Below are 22,121 nucleotides of genomic sequence, written 5' to 3' on the forward strand. Positions count from 1 at the left end.
TTAAAATTAAAGCTGTGTGAACTTAGGGAGGCTTTAAAATTAGAGCAGTGCTGGTCATGTTCTGTCATTAGCAAATATTTAACAGCATCTTACAGTAAACACTGTCTGGCTTCTCAGTGTGTAGGGAATGGCAGAAAGTACTGGTCTGACTTTTATCATGTCAGGCAAAGATATTAGAGTAACAGTGACAAAATGACCTGTTTCTTTGAAAAGTCACATTCAATTACTTCTGTGCAGTTATTTATAATGTTCCTGTACCTCAGGCAGTTTTCCGTTCTCATTTCTCTGTTTTCAGAAAACTGTAAAAGTGCACTGATGATGTATGAAAAATAACTTGTGTATATATATATTCCAAACTTGCTTTAACAGCTACCTTTTCTTCCTCCTGTCAGGTCTGCACAAGCTGTGAGGACAATGCAGAAGCTCATGGGTTTTGTGTGGAATGTGTGGAGTGGTTGTGCAAGACCTGCATCAGAGCTCACCAGAGGGTTAAATTCACAAAGGATCATACTGTGAGGCAGAAAGAGGAAGTATCTCCAGGTAACAGATTGATAATTTCACCAAGGATGTGTGTCTGCATTGGAAAATTATATTGGACCAACACACATTTTTTAAAAAAGTGATAAATTGAAATCTGTTTTTCTGTCAGTTTTTTGTCTCAGCTAAGTTGTAGAGTTGTACAGGTTGGTTTTAATTTTTTTTTTTATGTAACGTTTCAAACCAACAAATACACATAGATTTTATCTTTCACATGGACTGATTGCAAATTATTGTCTAGACTTTAGAGATCGGCTGCAGAAATTACTTCTTTAGGTATTTGGCTCCTCTTGCTTGTACTTGCGTGATTTTGCTTGTAAATATATAATTTTTCATTTGATTTTTAGAAATTGTTATATATTATTTTAAACATATGTATCATAATAGATATTTATTTTCATTCCACCCTATCTAGTACTGTGAATTTTATATATAATGTGGGATGTCACTTCTGTAATCTGTTACTCAAAGGGTATCTCCCACTTTGATACTTTAAAGATATACACTGTATTCTGTATCTCACTTTCACACCTGGTTAATCAAAAGGGAGTACTGAGTGTGCTTTTGAGAGAGGACAAAAGCAGTGGGTAAAAGTGGCTGATGGACTGTTAGGCAGAACATGACTTGGTGGTAGGAATGGTCTCAGTGCAATCAGGCCTCCTTAGGAGGAAATCTGTTGGTGAGTTGCAAATAATTTTGATTGAAAAATACAGATCTGGAAATCACTTATTCCCGATTTCCTGAAAATAAGTAAATGAATGGGTATGAAGAAGAATCCTTATGGATCTACAGTGTGAAGCTAGTTTTCATTGCAGGCCATATAATCCTTATGAGCTCAGTGTCCAACCCAGCTCCTAGGAAATCAGGCTTTGTCTGTTAAATTGTTTAATTAACAGATTCCATTTCTATGACCTGGTGGTGTTTCCTCCACCCTTTGATATTTGCTCACTAGAAACTGAAGTGAGACCTCTCACCCATTTAGAATGGGGTCCTGAAGGGACCTTTATATCCCCTGGTTATTACCTTCTGTATGTTTTACACATTTCAATGCCCATATCCTTGATATCCTGAAGTCCCTTTTCACCAAGTCACCTGAGAAAGAAAAGAGAGCACAGATTAAGTTCATCTCCATTTAAGAAAGCAGCTCGCTGGTTGTGCAATGTCTTTACAGCTGCAACAGTACTGACTACTCCTTTTGTAAATAGTTTTGTGAGGCCTTAAGAGATTATGTTAAAATAGGTTCTAGACATTTTCCATTCAATAGGGTGCTAGCTCCATGCTTGAGCAAGGAGTGAGACATTGCAGTTTGAGTTTGTGGCTGTTATATTTTCAATAAGGGCGCCTGGTACACACTTGAGCATCTAAGGAGAATTAGGAGAATGCAAATCTTTAGTTCTGTAGGCTGTACTAACATCTTCCTTTACTCAACAGAGGCAGTTGGTGTGACCAGCCAGCGACCTGTGTTCTGCCCTTACCACAAAAAGGAGCAGCTGAAGCTGTACTGTGAAACTTGTGACAAGCTGACCTGCCGAGACTGTCAGCTGCTGGAGCACAAAGAGCACAGGTATCAGAGCAAAGCAGGTGGTTTATCCATCTCACTTACAACAAGGTAGCTTGAGGTAGATTGTACTTCTGGCTGTGTGGAATGCAGTCAGGTGAAAAAAAGTGCAAAATGAAATTTTGTGCTGAGACATGAAACTCACAAATAAACAGAGATTGTATCCCAAAAATGTGACTTGTAAGTGTGTGTTACTTTTAGAATAAAACCCAATTCTTCCATCTGATCTGGTGACTTGAGCACAAGATCTTTCTTTAGTCAAGCTATTTGGTTGGAATTTGTTGCTGTGCAGCTCTTCAGAGAGTCCTTAGAAAGCACAGAGGCTGTGTTATGCAACTGTACACTTATGTGGAATTTCTCCATTTGTCCTTCAACAAGATGATTATGTAACAACATTACCAAACAGTTTCAGAATGGAGCAAAGGGGGATCTTTTTCTGTGCAGAGCCCTTTCAAAGGAAGAGTTAACCTACAGTTTGCCTCATACTGTACTTTGTCAACACTGTGACACTCAAATCCTTGTGTTGCTGTTCTTTGGTCATCTCTAACTGGCCACTGAAGCTGAAAAGCAGAATTATGTACAACTTCTGAGTACAAGGCAAAAATCTCGCTGCTTAACTCATGCAGTAGTGGTTTGGGACAGAGGCACTCTGGTTAAATATTAATATACTTGCAATACCTGATGCAACCATCCAAAGAGCTTGCTTGCCTGAGCAGGTGAATGTCAGTAGGTGGAGAAGTGTTGGCTGCTGTTGCTCCTTGGAACAGGCTAAACATTGCAGTCTTCCTCTTATATTCTCCTTTTCTTAGGATTTATATCCCTGTTATAATGTGCCACCTCTTTTTTTCCTCAAAATTGTTAAAGATTTCAGTTCTTTGATTTAAAAAGTTGCCAACTTCTGCCAACTCAGCAATCTCTCTTCTATTTCTGCATCCTTGTCTTGCATGAAGTAATAGCTTACATGCATTTTCACATTCAAAGTGATGACTACCTCAAAACATTAATTTTTCTTCTGCTAAAAGTAGGCTATGGTCACACAATATCCTTTCGTATTTATGAAAATCGTAAATTCTTCCCCCAGTATTACAGGAAATAGGCTATAAAATTAAATATACTATAAATAAAATATATCAGCATTTGCTGACATATGCTTCCTTGATCATAGTTAAATTGTAGATTTGAGCAGTTTCTTTAACTTCTTCAATTAAAGAAGTATTATTTTGTAAGTCACTCTGCTTTTTAACAAATATATCACACCTTTTACAAGTGTAAATCCCCACTGCTTTTGACTACAGGTACCAGTTTATAGAAGAAGCTTTTCAGAACCAGAAAGTTATCATTGAGACACTAATCACCAAATTGATGGAGAAGACTAAGTACATAAAATACACAGGGAAACAGATCCAAAACAGGTATGTATCACATTTTGAGGTTAAAACTGACCGAAGGCAACTTTACACACACTGAAGTTTCTTGAAATGTTTAAATTAATGTATTTTGTGCTTCTCTCCTTTAATTCTTCCAGAAAGAGGAATTCTAAAGTCTTCAGTTCACTGTAGTGAGTGTTGGCTATTCAGTGTGCTTGGTTGTGTTTGGTAACTTCTGCTCAGCCTGAGGACTCAATGGGCAGCAGTTGCTTGGGTTCAACAAAACAACTTATGCAATAAACACTGTAGAAAACAGTCTTAAATGCTTCCCCACCACCAGCACATTAATTTTCTTTCACTTAGAAAGTGAAAGGTTATGACACAATGTTTTCCTAATGTTTGTGACATGTATTTGAAGATTTATGTAATACTTTTATGCTTGGGGCTTTATTCATGGGTACTACGAACCTAGGAGAAAAATAAATCTGTAAAATGCAATCTGCAGTGAGCCTTGTGGCTGCTCCTTCAGCAGAGTTCAGGGCCAGCAGTACCCTGGGAGATTCAGCTCAGCCAGGGATGCTGAGTGGGACTTGAACTCTTCCTTCATCTTAGCAGTAGAGATTTTCCCCAATATGATATTAAGTTTTGCTGTTAGGAATTTGAGCACTGTTGTTGAAATGGCTAAATTAGTGCCATTCTGTCTTAGGTGGAAATTAGACTTAAACTGTTTTGATTGCCATGGACAACTGAAAACTGACAATTTCTATTACAATGAGCATTTAATTTGTATCAGTGACAGATGTCAGCAGTTTTACTGAGTTTGCCAGCAGTTCATTAATTTTATCATAGGTCACTCTTACTTGCCCTATTTCTCCCACTAATTTTCCTGACTATAAGTATCTGATGTTATATCTATTAATTGGTGCATATGACCAAGAAATATTGTACTCTAAGCAACAGATTTTTAATACTGTTTAGAGGGTGTGTTTGTGAGCTAAAGAATAATATTTTCTATACTGTCTACTTACAGAATTCTTGAAGTGAATCAGAATCAAAAGCAGGTGGAACAGGATATTAAAGTTGCCATATTTACACTGATGGTAGAAATAAATAAAAAGGGAAAAGCTCTGCTGCATCAGTTGGAGGTAATTTCATTTCTATCATAAGAAAGAAAAATGTCAGTCTTAATATTTTTTTCTATGTATTTATATTAAAGTAAATTTCTAGCATTGGTCTCCTGTGCATATCCTATCATGATTCCAAAGTGGAGAGATGACAAAAAGCAACTTGAGCAAGTGGGGTTTTTGGTGGAGGAGAGTTTGGTTTTTGAGGGGTGGTTGCTGTTTGTTTGTAGTTATTATCTGTGTTCTCTGCTTTGTTGATCAAGGCTGTCCCTGAGCCCAGTTTCTTTCTCCATGCTTTTGCAATTCATAATTCTATGCATCTTGCCTGAAAAGTTTTCTATCGGAATTTTTCATAAATTCAGCAATCCAGTAGCAAATGACAGGAGAGAATTGTCTAGAATGGATACCTGGGAAAATACCACCTCCAATTGTGTTTTAAAAACTGTGTGTGTGCAGAGAGGCAAACACAGACATACATATATATAAATATATATATGAAAATGGGTCATTAGCACAGAAAGTCCTGATATCTTGAGTAAATGTATACTAATTTTTCTTTTTGATAGCTGTATCAAGGGGCAGGAGTCCTCTTTGGAGGAGCTAAATACACTAGATAATTGTGAATTACCAATATGAAAGCTAATGCCTGTTAACTGTAAATCGAACCTTTTGACTGGAACTGCTTTTCTGCTTGCAGACTCTGGCAAAAGAGCATAGGATGAAACTTCTGCAGCAGCAACAGGAAGTGGCAGGTCTCTCCAAACAGCTGGAACACGTCATGAATTTTTCCAAATGGGCAGTTTCCAGTGGGAGCAGCACAGCACTGTTGTACAGCAAACGCTTGGTAAGGTTAGGAAGACAACTCTCTCCATTCCCTTAGAGACTGGAGTTAGGTCAGATATGCATGAACATGCTTGTCAGCACTACTAGGGTATTAGAATTTTTAATGATTTTCTATGAATTGGAATTTTTGTGTATAGTTTTTCATGGTTTTCACTTTAACATAAATACAGAATGTTTCTGTTAATTTAGCTCTCTGGTCATGGTTCTCCCCTGTTACAATACCATGGAACTACTGTAGATCTGCAGAAGTAGGAACAACTCCTTTTTTTGGGGTTGAAAACCATGAAGCCACAAAACACTGGGAAAAGATGTTGTGTGTCCTACATCATCATTGCACCTCTTTTCAGTACTTGCTGCAGCATCTGAGTTCATGAGAAACAGTATTTGTGTATAATTTGTCTGGTATCTGGCATTTTAATGTAAATATTATTGTATGTCTTTGTTCTGTCAGGCTCATGTCCCACTGAAAGTCTTCCAAAATAGATAAAAATTAGGATGAGGCTTTAGTTTGTCCATGCAAGCAGTTGCAAAGCTGAATATTTAATTGCTATAATAACATTTAAGGTCTGAGTGCATGTTGTCTCACTAAGCTGACAGTTCACGATGAACAGAAATTCTAGAAGATTTGAAAGGAAAAAACCAAACCAAAAGCTGGCTATGGGTTTTCCAAAGGTTACTAGACTGTACTTGCCTGATAGGAGAGATCTGCAGCAATGCTGAGGAAAGATGCTAGATGGCTTTTTTCAATTCCTAAAACTTGATTCACAAAAGTTTTTTTCTTATTTTCTCTTTGCTTAGTTGAGAAATTACCAGGGGATTTTGTGGGTTTTGTTTGGTTGGTTTTGGGTTTGCTGTTGGGTTTTGGTGGTGGTTGTTTTCCTTTTTTCAATACCCATTATTGATACTGCAGGCTATAGCAGAATATTACTTGCTTTTATCAACTTCAGGTAGTTAAATTTGTTTGGTCTGCCTTAAACTGCCTCAGCCAGTCAGATTTTTTTAATTGAACACACAAAAAGGACATCAAACTGAGTCATGCTGTTTATAATTGCTTAGTGTTGCCACAAAGACTGTGCTCCATGAGTTAGAAAACAAGTTGCATTTCAGGCTTCTTAATCATCCAAACATTAGCCAACTGAAGGAAAGGACCATCCAGCCCATAAAGCCTCAGCAAATGAGAAGTATTTTTCAAAAGAACAGATTGAGCTTTAGAAAGTTGGTGCTGCTTGGGAGTTGAGTAGCTAACCTATCTGTGGGCATTTGGAAAAATCGATTTCCAAGCAGTGATGCATAGAGGAGCATGTGTGAGACTTCTGCTCCAGCATATCCAAGCACTTCAAACCAGGGGGGAGGAATGCCCATCAGATTTAAAGGCAGCATTACAGCTCAGGGGCTATATTTTATTTTCAGGCTGTACTTTGCACTACTGCTAACACGAGGTAACTAGTCATGAGTTTATCTGCAGGGCATGTGTGCACAATGGGAGGGAAATAATGGAGCCAACTATGGCAGGAACTGTGTGTGACCAGTGCTGGGAAAAGGACAAAAGGCTAGAATTTCTCTAGTGTCATCTACTTGATTCTGGTAGTGTACACTGATATCCTATAGTAACAATGCACTTGAAATTTTTCCATGGTCATTTAAAAATCTTGAGTCTTGTTAAATGTTTTTTGTATCTGGTCTTCAACTGGCCTGCCTAAAGTTGAAAGAAAAAACTTGTGAACTGGAAGCTCTTATAAAATTCCTCTGTTTAAAAAAAAAAAAAAAAGCCAAACTTGTATAATTTTAAACAGTTGATTTTGCTAAGTATGTTGCTTGAACTTTTCCAGGAAATAATCTATCATGCAAGAAAAACAAGAGTTGAACTCCTCATTTGGAGTTTTGTTTTTTTTTCCCAGTATCTGGTGTATGTGATTCTAAACTTAGTGCCTGTTGTATTTCAGTATACCAGTGCCTGATATTTCTAGTGAAACAACTGCAAGACAGTATTTTCTTTCTAGGAACTAGATAAATACTGAGCATTTGATGGAATATTCTCTTGTGTAATCACAGTCCAGTTCTTTGGAACCAAGGAAGAATCTGAAAATATCTGTGAATCTTGAGTTTTCAAAGACAGTTTATAAAAATCTGTTCTTTGGCTGTCTGAAGAAAACTTAAATTTAGTACAAAAGAAAATTCCCTCTGATCATACTTGTTGCCAAATGGATGGCTTACTTTTCTCTGAAAGAAAAGTGAATGGGCTAAAATAGATTTGTGGGGGGAAAATCAATGGTTATGTAAATCTGAACTTCACTTCTAAGTAGCTAAAGTCATTGAACATAATGGTCAAGGTTTTGGAAGGATAGGTATTCTACAGGGAGGAAATATTATTTTTGTTTAGGCTGTAGTTAACGTATTTTTAAAACTACTTTAAGAATAAAGGAAAGATGTAAAAAATACCTCTTTATTTGTAGCTTGGACAAGTTTATCAACTCAATTCTCTAGGGGCTTGTTCAGGAGATTTTTTGTTGGTGGTTTTTTGATTGGTTGGTTTGGGGTGGGTGTGTGTTTGGGTTTGTTATGCTGTTCAGATACATGGCTCTGGCCCCAGAGTGGGGGGAAAAAAAAAAAATCTTATTTTTGTTCCTGTTCTAGATTACATATCGGCTACGGTATCTTCTCCGAGCAAGGTGTGATCCTTCACCAGTGACTAACAACACCATCCAGTTCCACTGTGATCCCAGCTTCTGGGCTCAGAATATTTTCAATCTAGGTATGATAAATTTTTATTAGCCCTTCAGTGTCTTGATCCTATTTTGAAAGCAACTCTCTTTGTGACAACAGCCTCTGCACTAATTATTTCTTGATTTACCACCACGCTTCGGTATTGATTTTATTTATTTATTTGGGTTCAAACAGGTTCTTTGGTAATCGAAGACAAGGAAACTCCACCCCATATACCCAAGAGCCCTGTGATGGAACCAAACCTGCAGCCCCCAGGCGGTTTAGCTTCCAACCAGCTCTCCAAGTTCCCCACGCAGATCAGCCTGGCGCAGCTGCGGCTGCAGCACATGCAGCAGCAGGTGATGGCGCAGAGGCAGCAGGCGCAGCGCAGGGCAGCACCCGTGCTCCTGCCCAACCCCAGGGTGCCAGGAGCCATGCAGCAGCCTCCTGCTTCCCATCAGGTAAGGCAGGACTCTTTCCAACGTGTCTCTTTTTTCCGTCCACTGAGGGAGAAAGTGAAGTGAGATAGGGAAAAAAAAAGAAAATAACTTGAATACAGATACATCACTTCAGTGAGCTTCATCTGTAGCACATCACTGTGTAGATGGGTTAGAGAGCCCATTGATTTTCTTCACTGGGAATTGAATGGGCATTTTAAACTTGCCTTGTAAAATTCATGTTAGCACTCAGCTGTATTCATTAAAAAAATAAAATCTTGTTGGATCCAGCCATGTATAGTGCTGAGCAACATTTTTGTATTTTTGTCAAGTGATCAAAAAGTGAATGTTGTTGAAGCATGGCTCTCAGAACAAGGCCATGTAAATGGGGTTTTTATGCACAAACCAGTCTGTGTGACTGACCCTGAAGTGTCTTTCCCAGGAGATAACGAAATGTAAAGAGCCAAGAATGTGAACATCATAGAAGAATTATAAACAAGATAGGGAAATCACACAGACAGGACTTTAGCTGATGCTAGGAGAGCGTGATTAGAAGCTTACAGCCAATTAGCAAGTTAGATTAGGCACGTGAACTCAAGCAATTAACCAATCATACATACCAGTGTGTCATGTGAACAATGCTTTTGTCTATAATAATGCTTGTCCTGAGAATAAATGAAATGGCACCAATACCTCTGTGAGTGAGCGTGCTGTATTCAGGGTGACTCCCAACAGAATGTCATTAATGTTTTTCTACACCTGTTTTGCTTAATACCCAATGACTCTCCCATATAACTTTCAAAGTTGGAAACACTCTCACTGGCTCTTGTGATGCATCTTCATCTATTAAAATAATTCATACCTATCTACTAGGTTTTAACATTGAAGCTCAATGGTTTGCTTGTCTAGATAAATGGTGTGGTACTATTTGTTCACATATAATTTATGAAAAGTTTCAGAAGTTTAAAAGTAAAAAATGTGTGGAACACTGCATAGGTATCAGCTGACTTGCAGAACTGTTTTTATTGTTTTTATGCAGGCACCTCCACGCTTGATCCATTTTCAGAATCACAACCCCAAGCCCAATGGTTCAGCTCTTCCCGCACAACAGATGAGATTTCCCCAAAATCAGAGCCTACCAAGGCAAGCAGTAAAGCCCAACCCATTGCAAATGGCATTCTTGGCACAGCAAGCTATAAAACAGGTAGAGTTTCTTTCTCTTTTCACTCTCCATTTAGAAATAAAACATCAAATGCGCTTTGTATCATCTTTCATATTATACTTCTAGAGTGCTTTTCCATTAAAACAGAGACTGCATTATTTCTCTATGACAAGATACCCATAGTTTTCTTAATGAGGTAACTGTCAAGTTTCTTTTATTTTGTCAGTTCTAAGCAGCTGAAGCATTATGGAGGTGTGTAGGTGTTTTCATTCTCTTATTTTGCTATCACTGTGGTTTCTCACCACTTATGCAAAACTTGGTGTGGCCATGGTGTGCACACTGCAGTCAGTGAGCAGACAAAACAGAAAACCCCAGTTCAGCTTGGTGACAGTGACTTCACCAGGAAGCAGGGAAAATCTTGGCTAAAAAGCTAGAGCTGCCAGCGTATGGCAAATCTGAACTTTTACAGGTGAGGGGAGAAAAGAAAGTCCACAGTTGTGAGACCTCTGCTGAGACTGATCAATGCCCAGCTAATCAGCAGCTGAACTGGGACAGAAGCAAACACATCATATGTTTAGAATGTTTAGGAAAGCTCATCTTTATTAAAAAGCATATTATTAACTCATGAGTTGTTAGGTCTTATGGAAGGAAAGAGAAAGTCATGTCACTAGAGTTAAGCAGGAAAGGATCAAACAAATCTGTGGCCTGAAAAGTGGTGTAATACCATATATATTTGCAATGCTTGTGGTGTCAGAGAGCTAGATATTGTACAGAAAGCTGTACAGTATCTGAGAGAACTCGTGAGAATAAAAAGTGAGTCACTTCTATTCCATGCCTCTGAAAAGAAGACTGGCCTGTCTACAAGCCTTTTTTTCAAGATCCCTCATTATTCAGTAATGTCTTTCTGAAACTAGAAGCCACTAAATAGAATGACTGACTAACAAGGAATTGAGCAGAGTCAGATTTTGCCTTCAGTTGCCATGAAATTCCATTAAAGTCATTGAAAACTGCATACATGTAAATGAGAAAGAAATTTGGTCTGACTTGACTGTGCACTTCATATCATGGTGTTCAAAGTATATGTGAATGGAGATCCAGTCAGCATTTCAAATTCTTAATGACTTAATGTTGTTAAGGGAAGCACAGCATCAAAGGCTTGAAGGCATCCAGGTGACACTGTAGCCATTTACTTAGTGAAGCACTGGAGCAGTTGTTCATTCAGCCTATTACCTGTAATGCTTTTATTTCACAAAAACTGTTACATTTCTTCCACAACACTGTCAATGCAGCATGAAATATTAATAGATACTTAACACCAAGGTATAGCTTTGAATTTAAGAATTTGCATTCATTTCTTCTATTCATAGTTTTCAACTCCTTGTCATCTTCTCTTGTCTTGTGAGATTGGTTCTTGAAAGGAGAAATTCAGAGTAGATCAGGATTTTATGTTTGAATTCAGCTTCCTACAGGTTATATCAGTATATTCAGTAGATGTGACCTGTTGCAAAGCAAATAACACCAAATTGTGGGTTACTCTCTCTTCTTTTCAGTGGCAGATCAGCAGTGGACAAACCTCAACCACCCCTTCAACGGCGAGCAGCACAACATCAACTCCATCCAGCCCCACAGTCACCAGTGCTGCAGGAGGTGATGGGAAGACATATGGCCCCCCCTTGATAGATTTGAGCTCCCCAGTGGGTAGCTCCTATAATCTGCCATCTCTCCCTGATGTAAGTGGAACCTAGAAGCAATGTTTTATGGATTCTGTTTTGAAGGCTTCATGTCTGGGAGAAATAGAAACCTTTTAGGCTGAAATTCTGTTTGTCAAGATGAGACAGTTCTGGGAAATAAACAGTGCAGGGTTGCCTGCATGTTGCTGGAAATACTCAGAGCTGTTCTGGGAGACAGCTGTTTGGACAGTTAAGAAAAATAACATTACAGGTTGTAATTGTAATTGGACTTGTTTATTTGGATGCTGCATATTTTTCCCCAGCCCTCGTAATGATGCTAACAAAAATGTGTTAACTTTCATTTACCAGTGCTCACAGATAGCAGTGGGTTGCTGATGGCATTTCTGGTAGATTTTTAACATTTTTAAAATATATTTTAACTTACTGAAAGAGCTATCTTGGGTAGGTATTAATGGTCAGCATACTGGAAATATTCCTTTGATAGCAATGCATTTATGAGGTGTCCACTGAGAAAACTGATACCAAGGTGAGGTGTTTTCTTATCAAACATTATCTTTCATATTGGAAGAAACCAAACATTTCAGAAAGTCATTCCTCCTTATCAAACAAGAGCATGTGATTTTTTACGGGAAGTTAGAATACTACACTGAGAGCCCCTAAAATAAAGTTCAGTTATCTGGCCTGAGCCGTGGTGGAAAGGACAAGTTTCCTGTTGGTTTCCTGTTTCCATTTTGAGTCAATATGCATGGCTCCTGTCCAGAAGGTGTGTGGGACACAAGGGATTGAGTGTCCTTTGAGGTACTTCCAGTCCTGTTAAACACCAGTGGATTAATGGGTGATTTGTGTATAACTTATCTTTCCTATAATATTTAATGTGAGTATCTCCAAAGAAGGTGTGGAGATAAACTTATTTGCATGTCTGAAAGCTCCCTGGCTGATTTAAGCCTTCTCTGTAGTCAGTGGGGAAAAATTGGCACTTACAGAATCATCTGCTCTTAAAATGAAGCACTGCCTGGATTTGGCTATTTGGTTTTCTTCTTAGGGAAAGCAAGATGATCTGTTTTAAAGTAACCACTTCACTTTTGGATGGGTAAACTTAGGTGAAATGCATTTTGGTCTTTGCTTTCAAAATAACAGTGACAGAGGCTTTTTTGTTTTGTTGGGGGTTTTTTGTTGTTTTGGAGGTTTTGGGTTTTTTTTCCCCTCCCAACACTAACTGCTTCCCCTTGCTTCCCCACTTTTTAGATTGATTGTTCAGGAAACATCACACTGGATAATGCTGGAAGGAAGGATGGCACTGCAGAGCAGAATCAGCCAAAACCCCCTTCAAACAGGACTGTGCAGTCACCAAATTCCTCAGTGCCATCACCAGGCCTCTCAGGTAATTAAATGTGGTGCAATTTTTGATTAAAGTGGTGCAACTGAAAAATCGAATGTGGCAATGTTAACTCTGACATCAGAATTAATCCTGTTTTATATTAAGGATAAGAAATAAGAAAATGAGGGCAAAGTTGTAGAAACCTTAGTAGGAGGTAGAGTTGAGACCGTATTTTAGCATTGTGATCAAAAGTTAAGCATCCAAATCTTAAAAACAGGGAGGGGGAAAAAACAGATTTTTCCCCCAATTTTTAGCAAAATTGGCTAAAAATTGGATAAACATTTTTCAAATTTTTAGCAATTTGAATTGAAATCCATAGAAAAGTGACACTTTCAGGTGTACAGCAGATTAAAACCTAGCAGCTGTGGTAAGAGACAAGTATTTGAAAAGGTAAGATAGTATGTAAGAGCAGACTAGAAATGATGCCTTGGGAAGGGTGCTGCAGCTCTGACACAGGATGGCCAGAGAAATTCCTGAGATGGGTGGCTGAATTTGGGCTGAATTTGGGCTCCTTCACAGTCCTCTCTTTTCCCCTTGTTATCTCATGCCTCTCATGAAAATGTATTAAACGAGGCATTTCTCACTGCAGGAGAATTTCCCCCTAAACCTGGGTACTTCCCTGGCTCATATCTCAGGCTTGGCACAGAGCTGTGTTTTGTTCTAATCTGCTCCTTGTGTCCTAGGAGGGATCAGCGTGACAAACGTGCATCCTCCAATTCGCTCACCCAGTGCCTCCAGTGTCGGGAGCAGAGAGAGGTAAGGAGAGAAGAAAATGGAATTTCCACCTCCCCAGAACATTCCTCAGTCCCTTTCTTTAGTGCATATAGATGTCGATTTGTCTCACTTTCTCTGTTAGCAGGTCAGGCCTGATGGTTGTTAGAGCAGTCTTTGATTCTAAAAGCAGTCATTTCATTTGTAATGTATTAATAGCACATCTAAAAAGGTATTAACTCTGTATATGATGGCTAGGTTGGCGTTATTAAAAGAACACCAGTTCTAAATTAAGTTTTAAGTTCAGAAAAATCAGCTGAAGGGAAAAGTTGCCTATTGAAAGCCCTTGTGGAACTATAAATTACTTCAGATTCAAGGAATTGATGTTACAAAGAGGGTTATTATGAATTTTCTGCTGCAATACAGTTAGTTAAGTGAGCACTAGATATCTACTGAGAGTCTACACAAATGTTTTTATCCCTGATGGAATATTAATGAACAAATATATTTACACAGTGTTGTTTGAAGAGTGCAGATCCATTAATGCGTTGCAATAAATTAAGGCATACATCTGACATGAGATTAATTTTTCATGCAGAGGAAAATCAGATGACATTCATCCTACTTGAGTTGGAAATGCAGGTGCTTTTTAATTTAGAATACCTTTTGCTCTATTCCATTTACATGCTAAATGCTGTGAAGGACTCTTATGAACAGTTTAAATGCTTGTTTGAAGGGTCTTTTACTTGCGTTTTAAAAAATGTGATTATATATGCTGCTGCTAGAGTTCATTTTGTTAGATTTAAAATTCTTCATTTTTATTTTAAAAAGTAAGCAGGTATTTTTGAGTTTGATTGTCCATTCTCATCCAATTAGGAGTAAAAGAAAAAAGACAGATCTGGTTCTAAAAGTAGGGCCCCAGTTTTGGTAGAGCTTCAAGGCTCTAAGAAAGTCTTCCAGGATGATATAAATATGGTGTTTTATCTGCCTTATGTGGTTGTGTGGTTTACAGTGATCAGTGGAAGTGCTTTTTTGTGTATGATCTGAAAGAAATGGAGATTATTTGCAAATCTTGCACTAATGGGAAGTCAAACCATGGTAATTCTCTAGTTTTGGAGCTGCACCATTAAAATTTTCCCTTTTGGTAATCAAAGGAAATAAGCTAGGATGTTATATTCCATAAAGAGAATAAGCTCAGGATTCAAAGCAGCAAAATAGATTAGCATCCTGAGACCTTGGAAAGCATCAGTGTTCAAAAGGTGTCCAGTTCTGACTCCTAATTTCCCTTTTTTCCTGCCTCTTGCTGTCCTTTGCAGTTCTGGCTCCTCCAGCAGACCCCCAGGAGCTGATTCCACACACAAAGTGCCAGTGGTGATGTTGGAGCCCATCAGGATCAAGCAGGAGTCAAATTCATCCAATGAGGGCTTTGATTTCCCAATCGTTGTGGTGAAGCAGGAGGCAGAGGAGGAATCCCGACCTCGGAATGTAATATTTACAGCTGGAAAGATCTCCTTGCTCTCTGGAGGGTGGTTTGTATTTATGGGGTGTAAGATAATTTACTTGTATTCCCTTGGGAACTGTTTCAGGGGAAAACTAAAAAGCTAAATTAAAAGGAAGAGGTGAAATTCAAAATCAAACTAGCCCTACTGCCAGTTAAATTAAATGGTGTGATCAGACTTTTATCCATTGAAAACCTGTGAGGATTGGAAAAAACCTGCAGAGATGAAATTTTCAGGTGCCACTAGGAAGTGTTTCCAGTCACAGTGCAGGAATAGACATAAACAAGGTTGCTAGATTATGGGCCATCAGAGATTAGTTTTTTATTAGTAGAGCAGTAAATAAATTTTCATAGCTGATTTCTTGTGCTCAGTTATAGTGTGTTAGTAATTTTTGCATGCATGTTGCAAGTTGTGTGGTTGCTTATAAATCTGTTATTAAATAACATGATAATAATAAATAACAGAATAAATCTGTTTTTCAGGTCAGTTTGCATGCTGTTAGGGTCCTATAAATTCACATAAATATTATAATCTGGCTTTATTTGTTCCTTCCTGCAGTCCATACTCACTTCATTGCTGCTGGACAGCAATCACAATTCCACTTCTGACGAAGCTGTGCTGAGAACAGATGCCCCAGACAGCACAGATGATCAGCCAGGGGTCCTGCAGGAGAGCAATTTCACTGGGAAAACAGGATGGATGGGATCATCCCACGCTGGGGAGGGCAGGAAAGAGGATGATCCCAATGAAGACTGGTGTGCTGTGTGCCAAAATGGAGGGAAGCTCCTGTGCTGTGAGAAGTGTCCCAAAGTGTTCCATCTTTCTTGTCATGTCCCTACACTGATGAGCTTTCCAAGGTAATTATGACCTCTTCAATTCTATCTGAAATTGCACTAAAAGACATTTGGTTTCTATTGTGAAAGTGTCAGTCTCAGAGGAGGAGCAGTGTCCTCTTTGAAGTCTTGTATCCAGAAGTTTTTTTAATTGGAAAAAATTTGAATTTTCATTGAAACTTCAGCTTAATTGTATTTTTTTCTACAAAATCTTTAATAAAACTCTCCCCTTATTTGACAATTAATCAAGAGCACATCTAGGGCATCTATTATTAAAACTGGGACACAGAATTAATAATCTGTCATACAGTGTTTTAAGGGTGACTGAAAACATTTACATTTCTTAATAATAATGATAAAAAAAAAAAGAAAAATTAAGAAATGTCTACAGGAAAAATCTGAAGTAATATAGTATTAAATATATTACTTTAGTGCTGAACATGGCTGCACTCCAAGCATGGGATGTGTAGTGACTGACATCTTCTATAACATCTCAGTCAGTGTTGAAAGAAGCCTTAAGCTTCCTTGATTGGCTTGTTACAAAACCATTGGTCAGTTTCTTGACTTTCAAAATAGAGTCTTAAGTAGGTTATTGTTGCAAGCATTACCAGTGTTTGCTTCTGGAATTAGTATCTTTGATTAAAATAAATGGTATTTTGCAATGCCCCAGCTTGGAAATGTCATGCAATAAGCTTGTTTGTATTAAAGGATAAAAACATTGGTCATAACATGCTTGTGGGTTAATGCTTTTATAAATATTAGGTTTTCTGATTAAATATCAGCATAGTTTACTGGTGGAAAACATTTGGATAACAAGTTAGATTAGCACATCGATCATCTCTGAATAGAAAACAGTAAGGTTTTCTTTTTAAATTTGTGAAAACTTCTGCCTTACTGTTGAAATGGAATAAAGGGTGCTGCAGAAACTATTTCCCATTTATGAAGATACTATTGGTATAACATACCTCTGAGTAAATACATGCAGTTAGATCTCCTAACCGGTTTTTGCTGAATTCTGTCTCCTGTGTGACGATTCAGCCCTCTGGTGGTGATCTGCAAGCATGCAAGTTCCTCCTTTTGTGGAGAATTATATTAAAAACATAGACTCCTCATAGTTTTTTTAAAGTTTTAGGTTCATAAATTGTGTTAGACAATCAGTGGACATAGCTTGCAGAATTAATTACATCATCATATTATGCTGATCTTTAAATCTCCAGCATTATCTTATACACCAACTGATAAAATCATGAACATCTGAAAGTTTTAGGGAGTGAAATATTTCCAGTTTTACAAAAAATCTTCTTGTCATGGGTAATCTCTGTAGATGAGTAATGTGCTGTAGATGAAGCTTGCAGAGAATATGTAGTTCTCACATATAATACTAACACTTTTCCTTCTGTTCAGCTCACATGATTCCTTCAGTCTCTCTGTAGTTAAGGTTGTACAGAGCTCTTTATAGTGCTTTCCTTAAATCCTGTGAGCTCAAGTGAAAAACTTGATTCTGACAAAGGCAGACACCATCTCTCTGTCTGTCTGTCTGCTAGGACACCATTAATGGCACCAGTGACACTAAAAGGAAACAAAGTTGTAGGTTTTTTGCCAGCTGTCTCTGCTTTTTGTAGCATTTTAAAAACCAACAACAGCAAAACAACACAGACACAGAAAAAAAAACCACCCCACAAGTGGGCAACTTACCCAGGAATATGTGGAAAAGGTGGAATATTTTGTCAAAGCTGTGCTGCCTCACTGAGGTCAATGTGTCTGTTTATCTTCTACAGTGGAGAGTGGATTTGTACATTCTGTCGGGATTTGTCCAAGCCAGAAGTTGAGTATGACTGTGATAAACCTGCTCACACCTCTGAAAAAAGAAAATTGGAAGACACTGTGGGTTTGGCCCCCATAGACCGTAGGGTAAGGATAAAACTCTTATTTAAAACTTCTAAGCTGAAGTAATTGTGGGCTGTGCTAGAAACTTTCATCAGTGTTTTACCTGCTTTCAGTTGGCAACTTGTGTAAATACACTGAAATTAGTATTTTATGTGGGGTCTTACTCTACGTGTAGAACCAGTTGTGGCAGAGTAGTAGAGAAAAGACTCTCAGGCTCATGATGTTGACACTGATTATGTGGATTATTATGATGAAATTTATTGCTAATACAGTATCTACATATTTTCATTGCAGTGTGTAATAAAAGCAGGTTTGAAGGGCATCAGGAGCAGTGTGTGTGTGGAGGACAGACTCTGTCACACCATGACTTACATGTGCTCTGTTTGTATTTTGCATTGAATGTAAGTTATAAGTCCTGTAAAAATTCTGATAAGGGATCATCAAGCATAAAATCACACAGAAGGTTTTTTAGAATCTCTTTCATGGCTCAATATCCAGATTAATATCTGGATATATTAATAATAATAATTAACACAAAGAAGAAGGAGGAATACTGAGCATCTGTTCATATTTTCTGTAGTTTGTGATTTTAGAATTAACCATGCAGGATTCCTGAATTACTTGGATATCTATTTTTCTTGACACAGAAGTGTGAAAGACTGCTGCTATACCTCTACTGTCACGAGATGAGTCCTGCCTTTCAAGATCCTGTTCCTCCCACAGTATGTACCTCACTTTTTTCCATTTTATGCTATTTTGGCATGCATATTTGCCATGTCTCTAATGGCATTCTGAAGTCCATTATCAGCTGTCAAGTTCCACATATGTTGAGTGCATTAAACATATTTAATTTTATTAAAACTCTCTGAAGGGGGAAGTTAAAAGTTGAAGCATTGGGTTGGCAGGGGATTTACAGGTAAAATTCCCCAATAACTGATTTTACTTAATAATTGAAAGAAAAAGTAAATTCTAACACTTGTCTGCTAATTTCATGTTTTGAATTATATTACTAAGAAGGTGAATTATATTACTAAGAAGGTTTTTTAAAATATGATTACCTGATTTTGAAAATTAGGGTACTCTATAGTACTAATATGAAGTCGAATTTCTCCACTTAGGTCCCTGATTACTACAAAATAATCAAAAAGCCTATGGACTTGTCAACCATCAAGAAAAGACTTGAAGTGACAAATTCGTTCTACACAAAGCCAGAAGATTTTGTGGCTGATTTCAGACTGATTTTCCAAAACTGTGCTGAATTTAATGAGGTTAGAAAAGTAAATATGTTATCAGCTTTCATTGGCTTAGTTGCTTTCAGGAAAACTGTAGTGGGGGTAGAACTTACAACACAAGAATTTATTGTATGAAACTTATTTTGATGGTGAGCCTGCAGTAAAAACATAGATCGATTTGACACAGCTGAATGTCAGGACAGCAGCTAAAGAAAAGGACAATTTTTTATCATAGAGGTTAATGGTGGGCATTATGATTTAAAATTGGTTTAGTCCTCCTTGCCTCAGATCTTCAATTCAGTGGGATTTTCATTGTGGGAGCTCTGTACTCACCCTTCTGATTTCAAGTTGCATGTTGAGTGATTGTTATTATCCCATACTGCACCTAAGGGAACGTGGGGTGAAATAGGGATGCAGCTTCTGAGTGGACCATGGAATGAGGGAGAATTACAGTGGGAATAAAGGCTTTTCCAGTGGCCTCAGTGGGGTTCTCATCCAGTCACCCCTGATAGGCAGGAATTATTCCTACCATGGTGATCTCCACTTCAGAAACTGATAGCTCTGATGGTGTTTATCACTTCAGGCCTGCCCAGTCTTCCATGGTACACTCACTGTCTACCAAAAGATCTGTAAGCTAGAGAAGTTCCTAACACCCTGAGGGCATTTCTGTGTATTTCACAGCACAACACAATTTCTCTCCCCACCCCAGTCAGGATTTAAGAGTTCTTAGAACTTCCTAGAATCTCTGTTCTTATATAGAATCTGTATATAAAGGGATTCTAAGAACTCTTAAATCTAAGAACCCAGGCAGTGTTGTTTTTGTGAGTGGCTTCTGTGGTCACCTGTCAGAAACAAATCATTGGGAGGTTTTGGCCAAAAGATCTGCCCTTGCTCTGTGATTTGCACACTTTTGCTCTTTGGGGTCTTGTGTTCCTTAGCCATTCTTGCTGCTGATGGATTTTTTTGGTAGTTTATACCTAAAAGTCCTAATGTGATCTATTCACAAAGCTATTTCCTGATGCACTGACGTTGTTAATTCACCCAACAGCCTGATTCAGAAGTGGCTGATGCTGGCATGAAACTCCAAGCCTACTTTGAGGATCTTCTGAGGAACCTTTATCCTGATAGGAAGTTCCCTGTACAGCCAAGCAGCCAGAGTGAAAAAGATAATCCAGAACTGACTGATGACTCGGATGATGACTTTGTACAGCCCAGGAAAAAACGCCTCAAAGGAGAAGACCGTCAGCTGCTGAAATGAGCCACGTGTGTTACTACAGACAGTTTTTTAAAAACTGAGAATATTTATCACTGTTATCACTGGTTTGACTTGTAGGTTTGTGAATATTTGCTAGACTTTCTACCCCCCGTCTGAAACACAAATCTGATGGAGATCAAGGCATGTGAAGAGCTTCTCTGAAGTTCCAACCTTTCATCTCATTGCTGGAGCAGCTCAGAAATTGCCATTTGCATGGGGTGACAGCTGTTTAACTTCACTTTGAAGGAGAAGGTTGTACAGAATTCAACTTCAAACCTGACATGGGTTCAACATGTGGCTTTCTGAGTTTGAAGAAAATGTGATCTCACCAGACTTTTAATTTTACCAAAGGCATGTGGCTGGCCATAATTGGATCTCGCTGTACTGTATTTAACACAAGCCATGAAAAAAGATGGTGTAATGTTATTGTCCTGCAGTACTGATTGGTACAATGGAATTGTTGTTGCCCCCAGAGAAGTCATTGGGAATTTTAAAATGTAAGGGAGAGGGTATTAAAAATAACTTTAAAAAAGAAAAAAAAGAGGGATTTGTTTGAGAGTTTCTAATGGAGAAAGAAAAGGACAGAATACTTTGGTTTGCACCATTTTTCTCACCACCAGCAGGAAACAAGGGTATTTCTGTACTATTTTGTTTAACAGGTGTCTCAAGTGTGATGTACCTCTGTTTGATGAAGTTGATGGGAAAGTCTTGAGCAGAAAAATGTTTGTTTGCAAAACCAGTCATTTTTGTGTATTTTTAAAGAGAGGAGAAAAAGCATCCTTTCTGTCCACAATCTCTTGTTCTTTTTCCATATTTCTAAATATGTCAGTCAGAATGCAACCAGCATCCACTTGGGAATACACAAGTTTAAAGAGCAAGATATTGCTCTTCAGCCCTTCATCTGCCCCTGTTAAAATCACCAGAAAATGAGGATTCTTTACTATGTTCTGTCTGCTTTCTGGGAGCTCTGACAACATCATTGGGGTTGTTTCTGCCCTCACAGGCTGCAGAGTTAGAGAAATACTTGTCTATGGTTGCCCTAGCTATTGTTTTTTACTCTTAATTTATGTCATCTTAAATGAAAACTCAGTGTTTGGGAGAGCAGGCAGTGTTTGGATGAATTGAGCTCTGATTGTGGTGAAATTTTGCAGCTTGAATTGTGAAGGGAGCCATGTGTACACAAGCCTGCTTTTGGCTCACTGTGCAGAGATCCCTGAAGAGACTGGAGCCACGTGCTGCTTGTGTGAAGGGAAAAAGGTCTGGGTTTGCCTCTCACCTGATGGGATCCTACCTGTCTTTGTCATAGGGTGGCACTGCACGCTAAAATATAGTGGACACTCCCAAAAAATACTCAGCTGGGTTTGCAGCAGGCTTTTGACATAACCTCTGATCATGTGGTGGATTTTCAGGCTGCCCAGAGTAACCATTTATTGTTCCTTTTTTTTTGGTGGATTGCAGTTTGGTGGGGGTTTATTTTTATTATTATTGTTGTTGTCGTTTTTGTTTGGTTTGGTTTGGTTTGGTTTTTTTATGGAAAGTTTTTACTACTGAAGAGAGTTGATTGTAAGTGCTTCCATCCCAGAGTAATAGAAAACAGTAAAAAGAGGTTAAGGACAAGAGCAAAAGGGTGAGGGAGAGCATTCTAGCAGCACAGGTGGGATCAGTGCACTCTACAGTAGCAAAGAAAAAATAAAGAGGCACTGCCACTGCAACATTGGAAGTCTTAAAGATCCAGCCTCACAATCAAGGTGTTCTAGAGGAAAATGCTAGGAAGAGGAGAGTGGATGTTAGTTAGTTACTTACCTGTCTGCTGTAAACTGCCTGAAAATACCTCTCTTTAAATAATCCACTGGAAAAACGATTCACTTTTTGTGGTCTTGAATATCACCCTCACAATCATCAGA

General features: G+C 38.3%; 1 protein-coding gene across 2 annotated transcripts in view; it reads left to right on the forward strand.

The window, feature by feature from the left end:
* The window catches only part of TRIM24 (tripartite motif containing 24), a 48,847-nt gene extending 27,837 nt beyond the window's left edge, over positions 1-21,010 (forward strand). The window contains exons 3-19 of one of the 2 annotated variants that reach the window (XM_085049564.1): positions 393-540; positions 1,969-2,101; positions 3,391-3,507; positions 4,493-4,607; positions 5,284-5,430; positions 8,064-8,181; positions 8,328-8,593; positions 9,609-9,773; positions 11,282-11,461; positions 12,668-12,803; positions 13,484-13,556; positions 14,828-14,996; positions 15,569-15,867; positions 17,622-17,754; positions 18,378-18,452; positions 18,849-18,998; positions 20,011-21,010. In XM_085049564.1, the coding sequence (XP_084905690.1) occupies positions 393-540; positions 1,969-2,101; positions 3,391-3,507; positions 4,493-4,607; positions 5,284-5,430; positions 8,064-8,181; positions 8,328-8,593; positions 9,609-9,773; positions 11,282-11,461; positions 12,668-12,803; positions 13,484-13,556; positions 14,828-14,996; positions 15,569-15,867; positions 17,622-17,754; positions 18,378-18,452; positions 18,849-18,998; positions 20,011-20,220 (2,634 nt within the window). In that variant the 3' untranslated portion in view covers positions 20,221-21,010. The remainder of the gene's footprint in view (positions 1-392; positions 541-1,968; positions 2,102-3,390; positions 3,508-4,492; positions 4,608-5,283; positions 5,431-8,063; positions 8,182-8,327; positions 8,594-9,608; positions 9,774-11,281; positions 11,462-12,667; positions 12,804-13,483; positions 13,557-14,827; positions 14,997-15,568; positions 15,868-17,621; positions 17,755-18,377; positions 18,453-18,848; positions 18,999-20,010) is intronic. The other variant, XM_085049565.1, reaches the window with a different exon arrangement.
* The last annotated feature ends 1,111 nt before the right edge of the window (positions 21,011-22,121 follow it).

Source organism: Lichenostomus cassidix, chromosome 1Ab (genome assembly GCF_008360975.1).
Source record: "Lichenostomus cassidix isolate B80296 chromosome 1Ab, HeHo_3.0, whole genome shotgun sequence".
Classification (NCBI taxonomy): domain Eukaryota; kingdom Metazoa; phylum Chordata; class Aves; order Passeriformes; family Meliphagidae; genus Lichenostomus; species Lichenostomus cassidix.